At 39.9% G+C, this 13,893-nt stretch overlaps 1 protein-coding gene across 1 annotated transcript in view; it reads right to left on the bottom strand.

Annotated features, from left to right (window-relative positions):
- Positions 1–3,937: 3,937 nt before the first annotated feature.
- The window catches only part of ell (elongation factor RNA polymerase II), a 65,318-nt gene continuing 55,362 nt past the window's right edge, over positions 3,938–13,893 (bottom strand). Inside the window, exons 9-12 of the mRNA XM_088349119.1 lie at positions 9,538–9,601; positions 8,539–8,710; positions 8,410–8,454; positions 3,938–5,350 (exon numbers count right to left, since the gene is read on the bottom strand). Of these exons, the coding sequence (XP_088205245.1) occupies positions 5,246–5,350; positions 8,410–8,454; positions 8,539–8,710; positions 9,538–9,601 (386 nt within the window). The 3' untranslated portion in view covers positions 3,938–5,245. The remainder of the gene's footprint in view (positions 5,351–8,409; positions 8,455–8,538; positions 8,711–9,537; positions 9,602–13,893) is intronic.

Genomic DNA, 13,893 nt, shown 5'->3' on the forward strand with positions numbered 1-13,893 from the left:
ACATGCATGTCCAGGGTCTCGGACAGATGTTTCCACCCAGTCGGCATCATAATAAATCGACATGATAGAAGTGTCTTAAGTCACTGAGGCGATAAGTCTACTATAAGCTTCGGTCTTAAATCCTTAAATCTTTCGATAATTTGTAAAATTGCTGTAATATTTGTTGGAAGAGGGCAGAAAAAAATGACTTGATAGAAAGGAGTGTGCTGCCCCCTTGCGGTCAAATTGGGTAACATCACAATAAGAAACACTGTTTATACTTACATCTCATTAGCCGTACCGCTTATCCTCATTAGGGTCGCGGGTGGGGCTGGAGCCCATCCCAGCTATCTCCGGGCAGTGGTCAGGGGACACCCTGAACTGGTTGCCAGCCAGTCGCAGGGCACACAGGGACAGACAGCTCATTCACACCTAGGGACAATTTGGACCGGCCAATTCACCTGAAATGCATGTCTTTGGAATGTGGGAGGAAACCGGAGTGCCCGGAGGAAACCCACGCAAGCACGGGGAGAACATACAAACTCCGCACAGGATTTGAACCCACAACAGGATCCCGAGACATTAACTGTGCCGCACAAGCGCTAACCACTGCGCCGCCGTGCTGCCCTAATACCTACATATGTAGTGTAATTTTTTTCTCAATTCACGAGCAACTTCTCTATGAACAAATCCTAGATAAGAAACACAAACATGTCAGGCATTGTTAAATGTGTTACCGTATTACTGGCCAGGGTTGGGTAGGGTTACTTTAACTGGATTACTTTCAATTACTCCAATACCAAATATGCTAATAAAAGACAAAAGAAACTAAATATGAATGCAATTACTTAATTTTGTGCAGGCTTGGAATACATGGAACGGCAAAAAAAGATGTTGGCAAGCTGTTTGGATTTATTTTCATTTTGTTTCTGTCGCATTTGATGTTCGTTTTGCCGGAGATCAAAGCCAGGAGAGAAAGCTTACCACGTGTTGTGAGTCATCATTTTATTCATATTTAGTTTCTTTTGTCTTTTATTAGCATATTTGCTATTGGAGTAATCCAAAAGTAATTGAAAGTAATCCAGTTAAAGTAACCCTACCTAACCCTGTTACTGGCTGTTATTTCTGCTGGATCATTCGCCTTTTCGTGAACACGGCTGTTATTCTGGAATACACTATTCAACATAGACTACTTAGAACAAAAATGTGGGATATTTCTTTGCACTTTCAAAAAAACACAGAAAATTTCAATGTGTGTTTCACATATTGAGCCATTAAAGATGAATTAAATCCAAAAGTTTTCCAGAGCATCCATGGAACTCATTGCAGCTCAACTTGGATTGCTGTGTACAGGGGGCCACCAGTGTGGGGCCTGCAGACATCAGCGAGCCCGCAGACTGAGGGGTCATTGTGACTTTCTAGAAACTTTCTGACTCATCATTATCGTGATCAGTGTCTAAATACTAATTAGGGCTGCAACTAACGATTCTTTTCCTAATTGATGAATCGTTCGATTATTTAATTGGGATGAATCGGATTTTTTAAACACATGATTATTTCCTTCCTTTTTTTTCAAATATTGTCAAATAGTGCACAAAACAACAATATTCTATGATATAATAGTTGATTGGTTCCCTTAACCAGTTGGGTCATAGGGGCACCACTCCCTGTGGAGTATCTTGGGCGAGTACAGCCTGGTGGCGCTCATCCCTCTCCAACAATCCAAGTGTTTGTCAATTGACTTGACAATAAACTAAAATACATACAAATATATGCTATACACTTGCAAATATGTAAGATACTCTTCATCCCAGATCATATATTTCCATTTTATGGGTAGCAATTTTTTTAACCTGCAAAGTAGTATCAAAAACAAACTTACTTTTCAAAAGTTCGTCAACAAACTGCTTTTTTGGGGGTTGAATCTTTAAATATAATAAACGTTCCGAATATAAAAATGATATATAATATACTTAAGACTGCCCCCTGTGTAAACGTGTCATTATTATAATTCTCATTAATTTTCCTTTTCATTTACAGTATTTTCAGTTTTTCTCTGTAATTCTGTCCCCTTAAACATTTGTAACTGTTTCATGATGAAACAGTCAAACACTAGAAAGTTGAATATTTCATTCCAAATTTGTAACGTTCAAAAAATACATTAAAAAGATCTTTTTTTTTTTTTTTAAATTGGCGCTCTCTGCCGGACTAAAGTGGTACTATAACTTTCAGCGCCACGAAATTGTGTGCACTCGTAATTGCATTGATTTAACGTAATTAGTGGCTCATAAATCGCATGATACAACGACTCAACAATCAATTTAGTCGCAAACGCTTTAAATAATCGATTTCATCTGTTAGTTGTTGCAGCCGTAAAATACATGACCAATCCCCCCAATTTTTGTTCTTGAATTAGCCTATAATTTATAATTGAAGTAAATACCTCTATGCCCTTCTACAAGGTGGGTGTATCAGTAGTTGACAGTGCCTATCCTAAACCTAATCCTGATAATTACTAGTGAGAACAAGTTAGAAATGCATGTCAAACTGGTAGCCATTTGCGCTAATCACTAACAAAAAGATTAGTGACCACTGGATACTACTAATATTACTTACAATTTGGAAAACTATGGAGAAAACTCACCTTGGACAACAAGGTTAGAGATAGTAAGACTGGACTTGTACAAATATATAAGATGCACCAACGTTTGTGTACATAAATCCTTGAAAGACAATAAACCTTCTAATCTATATGTAAAACTATGAAACTTTCCACGTTTTAATGTAGGAGTTCTGTAAAGTTGCATGATTTCTGTGCAAAAGGGATGATTATCACCTAATACAAAACTTAATCTACTATCGGAGTCTTACAAAAACCAGAAAATTATGTAATATCGTATAACAGTTGTGTGTGGAAACGTGTTTTTTCCCCTCTGTGCGGCAGTAACAAGTTATTCAAAGTGTAAACCAGAACAGGTTAGAAATACAGTGAAGAATATATTTGAACACCCTGCTATTTCTTCCACTTATAAATCATGGAGGGGAGGGGTCTGAAATTTTCATTGTAGGTGCATGTCCACTGTGAGAGAGATAAACTAAAAAGAAAAATCCAGAAATCACAATGCATGATTTTTTTAACAATGTACTTGTGTCATATAGCTGCAAATAAGTATTTGAACACCCGAGAAAACGAATGTTAATATTTGGTACATTAGCCTTTGTTTGCTATAACGTAGGTCAAACATTTCCGGTAGTCTTTCACCGGGTTTGCACACACTGCAGGAGGGATCTTGGCCCATTCCTCCATACAGATTTTTTCTAGATCAGTCAGGTTTCCAGGCTGTCGCTGACAAACATGGAGTTTGAGCTCCCTGTAAAGATTCGATTGGTCTCAGGTCTGGAGACTGGCTGGGCCATGCTAGAACCTTGATATGCTACTTACTCCTTGGTTTTCCTGGCTGTACACTTCGGGTTGTTGTTGATTTGGAAGACCCAGCCACTACCCATCTTTGCATTGCCTTCCCACGCATTGTGATTTCTGAATTTTTCTTTTTAGTTTATCTCCCTCACAGTGGACATGCACCTACGAAGAAAATTTCAGACCCCTCCATGATTTCTAAGTAGGAGAAATAGCAAGGTTTTCAAATACTTATTATCCTCACTGTTAATCTTTCCGCCATAAAGATCACTGGCACCATTTTGTGGCTCAAATTGGATAAGAACTAAGAAGCTAACCAACACATTTCAAACTAAATCGAAACGACTCACCCATTTCAGACAGATAATGAGGATACGAGGATTTTGTCACTAAGTTTCACCTAGTCAGATTTGTTCATGTGTGGATCGTCTTCAATTTCCTGAAAAAAGAAAAATCACAACCTGCCATGTGTCAATCACAAAAGCCCCAAAAGAGCAAAACAATATAACGCGGCAATAATAAAGCTAGGAGCTTGACCAATCAGGATTTGAACAAATTTTTATTGAAACAAAAGATTTTCATTTCAGTCCCAGTCCCTTATGGTTTTCAAAAAGCTTGCTTTGGGTTTTAAGCGCTGAAAATTCCAGACTCATCCGCCGCCCGGGTCTCCTCTCCCATCCCCTCTCCTTTTCCCTGCACATCAGTGAGACAACAGGGTCCGTTTTTGGCACAATCACTCCCTGTGCGGTCGAATATTCCCTCACAATGGATGTCCCTCAGAGACCGGGACAGGTTGCAAACAAACGTCGCTGGGAATTCTCACATGATGGAAAAAAAAAAGCACTGAAGCGAGAAAACAAAAATACCGGCAGAGTTCAATTGACCGCATCGGATTTTGATGCGAAGATTGTTCGATCGGAAAGCATGCGCTCTCGAAAAAATGAAATAAAAATAGAACACCTTCACTGATAACATTGTTGCAAGAGGAAGGAGAAAAAGTGCAGATTTGTCATAGTCACATAAAGCAGGGGATGTTTTTCCTATGGGGCGGATGTGATAGAGTAAAACCATCACCCAAAAAAGCAGGCATCCGGTCAACTCTGGACCGATTGGCTCTACTGACATCAAATTTTTTGAGGGAAAAGGCAAAAAGTGGTAGAGCGGTGGGGGGGGGGGGGCATACGTCCGCTGCAGAGGTGGATGGCTTCATGTTAACAGTCGTGCGGAAATCTGTCATAACACACGTGTGATGAGAATCCGGACTGGCTCGTGGGTAAAGGGAGCGGTTGGGCTTAAGACTTCCGTAAAGCTCGCGTGCGATTCCGTCGCTTTACAAGAGAGGGGGGAAGGATGAAGGGCGAAAGGCAGCTTCTGAATAAAATACTGGCTGAATTTTCAAGCGACGGGGAAAAAAAAAAAGCCTTGAAAAAGCGCTGGTGTTCCCGCGTCACTCTGTGAAAATAAATACATCTCCATATATATAAGGCGGGGAAGACTTTTTCCAACGTTTTTTTCCTAACTTAAACATTTGACCTGCACTTCCCAGTCTCAAAAGCAGGACAGACATCTCCTCGAAAAGAAGGGTTTCTTTTCCGAAATTCCCTGAATCTTTCGCATCTCGCCTAGAGCTGAGAAGAAGAAAAATAAACAAAAACACGCAGCCTCCTCGGGCCAGGCGACGACGTCTCCCACGAAAAAAAGAAAAGAGAGGACAACGGTTCCACGTCCTTGTTGGAGTCTTCACGTGAGCCTTTGGCTTAAATGAGAGTATCCTTGTCCCAAAACGAGAACAAAAAAATCATCCAGTTCTTCTTTCCTTTTTTCTCGTACGGATCGGTACTTGGACTTTCAAAATTGCTGTTGATCGTACTCGCTGATGAGTTTTTTGATATGCGCGAGTTTGTTGTGCAAGTATTCACAGCGGTTCTTCTCTTGGCTATAGTGAGGATTAATCTGCGAGGGAAACAAAGAGGACAATTAAAAATAAGTATAGATGGACAAGGCACCTTGAGATGCAGTTTGAGTAATTTTATGACACTATAAAACGCTTCAACCTACTTCAATTGGGTTCATGATTACCTGTATGTATTATATAGGGTTTGTACACCTTCTTTATGGCCAAATATAGCCTGACAACTGTAGCTGAGAGACGGGCACTGAACAAGCTGCGGTCAATCATGGACAATTCATCACATCCACTACACAGCATTATCTCCAAACGGAAGAGCAGCTTCAGCGACAGACTGCTGTCACAGTCTTGTTCCACAGAGACTGAGGAGATAATTTCTTCCTCATGCCACGAGGTTTTTAACTCCACCCGGGGGAGTAAAAGATCACATTAAACCCCACCCCCACATTTGCATATTACCCTATTTTTATGACAGTGTGTATTTTCCGTAGCACTATTTAAATACTCTATATGTACCCTTCTATGTACCGGGAGAGTTAACTGTAGTCTTGGTGTTTGCTGTTTACTTTACACCGCTAACCGTTTCACCGGATGCTAACGTTAGCATAGTGCTAAATCTCCTGCCCGCTGCTATCAATAAACAGCAGCTTGCACACCCCAACAGAGCTTTATTGTTGACGGTGACTTTAATCGGGCATGTTTATGGACTGTACTTCCAAATCCATTCAATTGTGGACTGAGCGATTCGGAAAAAACACTGGACTATGTGTAATGTAAGATCAAACATCAAACATTCCGGTTGTATCCAGCAACTCTGTTTGTCCCTCACCCCACTCTACGATGACTTTGATGACTAAAAGACACCATCTTGCTGCTTGCAAATACTTGAAGCTATTTTGATCTGATCCTATCTTTTTGTGTTAATGAGCTGCTATAAATTGACATGAATTCTGCCTCAACAATGCCTGCCAGATTTGCTATGTCACACTTGTTTACGGACACAGAAAGGGCTCTATAGGTGTTGGGTAATAATTGAGGTTAATACCAGTGTTTGAAATAAGGTCTGCCCGGAAGCCCAAGGCGTGCATCTTTTACGTCGGGCGTACAACTTAAACAACGTCTCCGCCCGGGTAGCCGACAACTTTTTCAAGAAAGAAAAAAAAAATCTTTCGTTTTTATTTTTATTTCAAATCAACTGTTTGCTTTATTCCGATTTTAAAATCTTCGTTTGGTTTGGAAATTTCGGAATAAGGGTCCGTTTGCAAATTTGCAGCCAATCAGAAGACCGCATCGAATAACTTCGTGTTTCCGGACTTTGTCGAGCGTTATAAGGTCGTGCATTTGAATATAATTTTACAAAGTAGACTGTCAGAGAACACGAGAAAAATGGAGAAGTGGTTAGGAATCAAGCCAGAACCTCAGCCCCAGAAGAAAGATTCGAAAGAAGCTAACAAAATTGATGACGCTACAAAACGTAAACGTACATTAAAAACATCGTGGAAAAAGGAGTTTACGTGGCTTGTAGCAGACGACACAACGCAAACATTGCATGAATGAAGATGAGTAATTGCAGGTACATACTGATGGCAGATGGAAAACAGCCATGTCATGTACATGCAATGAATGTTTTCAGTCGATTTATAATAAACTTAGTTTTTAACTGTTGGTCTGTTATATATTCTGATTATCAATCCTTAATACTTTGCAACAATGTTTTTTTTTCTGATGAGTCGTCTTATTGTGTTTCAAGTTTTGAAAAATGGGGCAGGCAACTTTATGGCTGGGCAGGCCACTTTTCAGAGTTGTCTGCCCTGGTGTCCGCTAATTTTTTTGCATGAGTTTCAGACACTTAATACAAAAGACAAAAAAAGTATTTTAAGTATAAAAAGCTGAAATCTGGGCTCATTTTGATGGCATTGATTGCTCCGAAGCAGAGTGTGTTCAGTCTTTCAATCGTAGGGACTGCAGATCTTTTGCTTTTTGTTTTACTTATTTCAATTAAATATGTTGCTTGTTTGGGCAGCATGGCGGAGCAGCGGTTAGCACGTGTGCGGTACAGTTCTGAGGTCAAGAGATCGAATCTCCTGTGTGTAGTTTGCATGTTCTCCCCGTGCTTGCATGGGTTTCCTCCGGGCACTCCGGTTTCCTCCCACATTCCAAAAGCATGGTTAATTGACCGGTCCAAATTGTCCTTAGGTGTGAATGAGAGAGTGAATTGTCTGTCTCTGTGTGCCCTGCGAATGGCTGGCAACCAATTCAGGATCTCCCGGCCCACTGCTCGAAGATAGCTGGGATGAGCTCCAGCACCCCCGCGACCCGACTGAGGATAAGCGGTGCAGATAATGGATGGATGGATGTTGCTTGTTTTTCAGAGGATCTGTGTCTAAATGGGTTAATATATAATTGTAAAGTTTTTTTTTTTTGCAATTAATCATTTATTTACCCCACTGAGGACTTGTATACGAATGAGTCAGACTGCCCAGATACATGGCGATGCAAACAATTTTAAGCATTTTTCAAGCACTGCTCCAGTGATTGGTTTAAAAATGTTATATATTCACTAGCTTTTTACCAGTATATTAATGTTTATTAGTTACATGAATACATTTCGATGTTTAGGAAAATGCTTAATTTATAATTTATGATATTTGGCCTTTTTTTTAAAGCAGTCTGTAGTTTAGTGGTTTACACATTCGCCTCACACGTGAAATGTCCCTGGTTGGAGACCGGGTGGAAACAGAGGGATAGGCGCCGCCAGGCTGTACTTGCACAAGACACTTGACAGAAAATGGTGCTCCGACGACCCTAGTGATTAAGGGAGCCTACCCTAGCCATTAGGGGTCACTCATATGCGATGTGAGCTTATATGAGAGTATACACTGTTGTTTTGGTTTTGCTGGTCATTTAGTTCCATTAGCTCCACTTTAAACCACACAATCCTTTCATTGGATACATTTGGGAAGTGGATTTTTTTTCTTGATTTGTGTCGCAGCTTGTCATTAGGGTGGAAGGGTAGGTCCTGAAGTCAGACCAGTTGAGAACCAGTGTAATAGAGTATTCATGATTATGAAATCACTTATTTAGATGAACGAGTAACACCTACCTTTTTAATGTTATGATACTCTTGGAGTATCTGATTATGGATTGTCTGCAAGGGAGAGAACACATGAGACCACTTGTTTTGAATCTTGGCATGGTGTAAATATATTCAAAGCTCCCCCCAAAATGTTACCTTGTACTTTTCGGTGCCTTGTTGCAACTTCTTGAGCTCGTTATCCAGCTCGGAAAAATGCCTTGTGATGCTTTCGATGTGAGCGTGCAGACCGCGGTACTCGCTATACTCTGAATTGAAGTCGTTTTTGTACCTCTGACGCTGCTCTGGAGACGTGATCATTGTGTACTTCCTGGGAAAACAGAAAGAAAAGCAAGTTATGTGTCCAAGATACCTGCCTGCTATTGGTCGAGCTCATTTGAGATGCTGGTATGTTATTGGTTTGGGTCACGCATAATGGTGCTGTAGATATGCTATTGTCTGAACTCTCTCCCATAATGCTCCCTCTGTTTCGTTTTGTTCAGTTTTGAATCTCAAGGAGTAAACTTTCATTTATTTAGCTATAGGTTACAAGATTTGCAGTGATGAACATGATAACCATGGAAACAAAACTTGCGATTAGCAAGAGTTATGAAGAAGGGAGAGGCATCGTTACCATTGATAGGGAGTATAGCCGTAACCAATCGTTGATCCAGACGATTGTTCAAAAAAAAAAAAGGAGGCAATTAAAGCCCAAAATCTTAAAAGCGCATGGCAATCTTTGCTAGAGGAAGATTTAAGATCAGTTTTAAATCAAATCCACTGTCTCCTCCTCCTCCCTCTGCATCCACCCACTAACTTCACTGTAGCAGCTCAAGTGCTACCAGTCACACCAACCGTAAACTGTAATTAGTCATATGCACATATCTGACTGACTATATACTTCTTTGTTACCGATGTTTAAAATGTATAATGCTAATTTAATATTTTTTTCCCTAGGTACCAGGGATTTGGAATGTATTGGGTAATTACCAAATGTTTTGATTCCCCGCCATACTACAATTAACCCTTGTGATTCCCAGCTCAGAACAGATGAATGTCTTATCTCGGAGTCTACTGTACTTGATTTTTCGCAACATTTTAGGACTATTTTAGAGGTTCCACAATAAATGCATCAAAAACAGCGATTGTAGTACTTACAATAAGTAGTCGGTCACATCTGGTGACGGTGAAATACTGGTACTGTTGCACATCCCATTTAGAGCTGAAACACAATAGCAGGAATGTCAACATATTACCGTAAATTCCGGACTATAAGCCGCTACTTTTTTCCCAAACCTTCAACCCTGCGGCTTATTCAGTGATGCGGTCAGTTTATGTCATTTTTCCAACAGCCGCCAGCGGCGCTCGTGTACAAAAGGTAAGATTTAGACCGGTGGAATATATGCGCAGAGGAAGACTGCAACTTCTTAGCTTGTGCACAAATTAAATTGGCGTAGACATATCCTAATCATGCAAATTGCAAAAAGAAAGGCACCTGACGTAGCTTTCAAGCTTAAAGCAAACGAGCAGTCCGATAAAGAAGGAAACAGAGCTACTGCACGTAAACTTCACTTTGCGAGCGTGCTGCTAGCGTGTTTTGGAATAAGGGAGCGTGAGACGACGTCTATATGTCAAAGTCTCTGTCCCATACTGGGGAAGACAACTTTGATGACGTCAGTTATAAGGAGGAAGATGAGGACGGTTTACCGTGGTTTCTACAAGTACGATGTTTTTTTAACGGACCAGTTTTCTGTAATGCGAGCTTGTTGCTAGTAGCGTTTTGCTACCCTTCACAGGCACGGTTTGGGATGAAAGTTATAATATTATAATTAAAGCTTTGAAAACTCTCTCGGTGTACCGTCTTTGTAAATATGTGTAACCGATGTATAATATGTATTTGTACCTGTATATTTTCGTGATGTATTTATTTGAGACACTTATTCTGATATGTTTTGCGAATTAAAAAAGAGGGGCGGAGCAAACGCGGGCTGACGGGAAGTGGGGTAAAAGTGAGTGAGACCTGTTGTCGCGGCGGACAATAGTGGATATATATTTATCCCACCCTTACCTTTGGAAATATAGACTTTTTTTCTTGGATTAGTTTCAATGGGTACTTGTACTCTGCAGGTCTGCATTAAACTTTAAGTACCGGTATCATATTCTGTTCATTTTGCCGGCTGTAGTTTTTGGACTGTATACTTTATATTCAGTTACAATCGCGGGACTCAAAGCCGGGTTTGGGCAAATTTTGTGATTGTGTTACATGTTTTAATGTGGGCGCATCCGGCTTATATACAGGTGCGGCTTGTGTAAGTACAAAATCGGTTTTCCTCTTAAAATGTGGTGGGTCCGGCTTATAATCAGGAGCGCTCTATAGTCCGGAATTTACGGTAAGCCTACTGTGGCATATAATCAAGAGTCTGGTTTTATAACCGGTCTTGTAAAACGTAAGCAAATGAAATGGCTGTCGACCACATGACAAGAGTGTCTTTTACTTGTGAGAGTATAGGTAATTTTACTATCTTTTTGGTCTTCTTTTTAAAAACGTGACAATAGTTTATTCTTCAGCCAACTCTCATTTCGCAAGATAAAGGTTTCATGACCAAATTCAAGCACTTTTAACGTCCATTTTACAATTTCTCCAGTACCAATAAAAGAAAAGAATCTGGGGTAAATCATATAATTTGCCGAGCCACAAATATATCTGCGATTTACATATCTTTCTAATGCTTATCTTAAGCAGGGTCGTAGGAGCCCATCTTGGCCATCTCCAAGCAGTGGACAGCCAATAGCAGGGCACACAGACAACCAATGAGACGCTCACTCATACCTAGGGACAATTTGGACCGGCCAATTAACCTGCCATGCATGTTATTGGAATGTGGGAGGAAACAGAGCCTGGAGGAAACCCAAGCAGACTCAGGGAGAACATGCAAACTCCACACAGAAAGGCTGGTGTCTGGATTTGAACCCATGACCTCATCTGGAGTAGATCCTGAATATATTTGTTTTTGAGACAAAACTTTAAAAAAACAAAAAAAAAAACATTTTCAGGTTCAGGAAGTTCTTCCCATTTCAATTTGCAATTGGGAAACGCTACCAAAATTTTTTTGCATGGCCCAGATTACATGTCCATAAATGATAATCCCTGCACAAATACATATTTCAAGGTGCCTTGTTTAGGTGTGGCATGCACCTTTCCTCTTGGGTGCACCGACGCTTCATAGGACAATGCCATTCAAACAAACGCCCCATGCAATTAATCACGAAGGAAGCTGAAATGCAATCGCATTGCGAAGCCACCTGAGAGAAGTGTCGGCGTCATTTTTAAGCAGACTTGTTGAGAAACATGGCACTTTTAAACATTTACAAGCACTTCACCCAAAATGTTATCACTTTTTAAGCCTTGAAAACACAACATCAAAATTCAAGCATTTAAGGATTTCAAGCACCCGTACGAACCTTGAAGACAGGCACCAATGTATCTGCTTGAAGTAGTGAGTTTCATCTGTCATCTTATATAAAATACTGTCTAAATTTGCTTGTGTTTGAACTCTTACTGTTTTTGAACCAACTAATCCCAAATTATCTTTATTCTGACATGCAATTCTGACAAAGACACAACTTGATATGGGAAACAGCGCCTCACTGATTAGGTAAAGCAAAAATAACTGGATCAAATATGACTACGAAAATAATTCATGGCCATTATCAGATTTAGCAAAAAGAAAAACTTTAGAGCATTCCTAATGTTTTTGAACGTCATTTAAAGCCGTCATGATTCATAATTCATAAATTGGCAGTTCAACTCAACTGAATGAGGATGTACAATTTCCAGCAGAGGTCTCTGTTTAATCAATGAGTCACACACTTCCGAAGGTGAGTCACTCAGTGTTGACTAATAAAACAGGAAACGCTTTCCTTCTTTCTAACCGAGTACGTTTTTAATGTTAAGACAAAGCTGATGTTTGCATCGGCACATCGGGATATACCCGCTGCAGAAATACACTTATTTGTAAAGAAAAAGTAGGAAAACATTCGAAAATGACACTTTAATATGATATCCCTATTGCAAAATGGTGTCAGGTTTGAATCAAGAGATAACGGCACCTGGCATATTGTGAAATGTAACACCCAACTAAGACTCGCTGCCTCGCTTTCCCAAATGTCATCGTCCAAAACCATATGGACTCATCGGTTGGCGTACAGGCACACTATCTAGCATTATCGAGCAGGGATCACTAACATTTTGAAGCTTAGAGGTAATGTTCTAGTTACCGATTAGTGAGAAAGGCTCATTTTGATGTGCCTTTTATTAAAAACGTAATCATGTTTTTACTGTGTTGTTACTATCTTACTATTATGTCATTACCATTTTGAAATTAATAGAAGTAGGGTTTAAAAAAGTCACTCAAAAACATCTGCCTTGTATGAGGCGGCACTTAGTGATTTTACATATAAGATTATATCACTCAGCTTCCTTAACTGCAAATATAATTTAAAAAAGAAAATTGGGAAAAATCATCATGTCTTTGAAACCAGTAATAAAAGTTTTCTCATGCCAATTACAAATCACATTTCCGAGAAAATCACAATGACCCATCACTGGTGGGCTATTTTTAGAAACAGTCCGTGGGCTATCTCTGAGTTTTTTGGGTGCTACCAGGTGCCAATGGGCACAACAGCCTATATGGGAAACCTTTAAAGCAGTTTATGACAAAGCTTAAAAGAATCTTGCGATTGTAAAATTTGCCAATAAAATTTTAATATTTTTGGGTATTTTAATCAATGATATGCTTTAATAAGTCCTTTAATTTCACAAAAATATCAGTTACGCGTGAGCAAAACTCAAAGGTCAACTGATGCGGTTACGAAACATCAATATCATATACTTTGCAAACAAATCGTATCCTCTAAATCAGTGGTTTCCAAAGTGGGCGGTACCGTAAACATAGTCCCAGGGTCAACAAACAAAAAGGAAACGAAGCTTGCACCGAAGAAGGGCGGTACATCACTTGTTTGGACCTATTTTGGTTTTGACGAAGTGGACATGGAACAGAAGTAAACGCCCTTTGCGGAATTATCACGGCACGTAAAAAGGATTATAAGACGAAGAAGGTGCATCTACAAGTGGACTGAGAGGTAAACAAACCTCCATCAAAGCAGCATTTGCGCCCTTCACGCCGTATGCAAAAAGTTCGCAAAGGCACAAAGAAATAACCAATGCTTTGGGGTTTGGGGCGCTCGTAATACACTGGTGAGCCAAGGGGGGCGCAAACCTGCAAAAATTTGGGAACCATTGCTCTAAATAAATCCCAGATAAAAGAAATACAGCAATACCCCTCTTAAAATATCATTAAATTAATATTTTCTATTTATTTATAGCTTGACAGTAAAATGGATACGAGAAGGCACTTGGAGCTTGCTAATACCTTGAAATAATTGTTTGTACAATTGAGCCTTAAGTCATACACAACATTTTACCTGAACAAAAAAAACCCATAAAATTGATTT

This window comes from Urocampus carinirostris, chromosome 12 (assembly GCF_059441175.1).
Source record: "Urocampus carinirostris isolate Australia breed hairy pipefish chromosome 12, RoL_Ucar_1.0, whole genome shotgun sequence".
Taxonomy (NCBI): Eukaryota; Metazoa; Chordata; class Actinopteri; order Syngnathiformes; family Syngnathidae; genus Urocampus; species Urocampus carinirostris.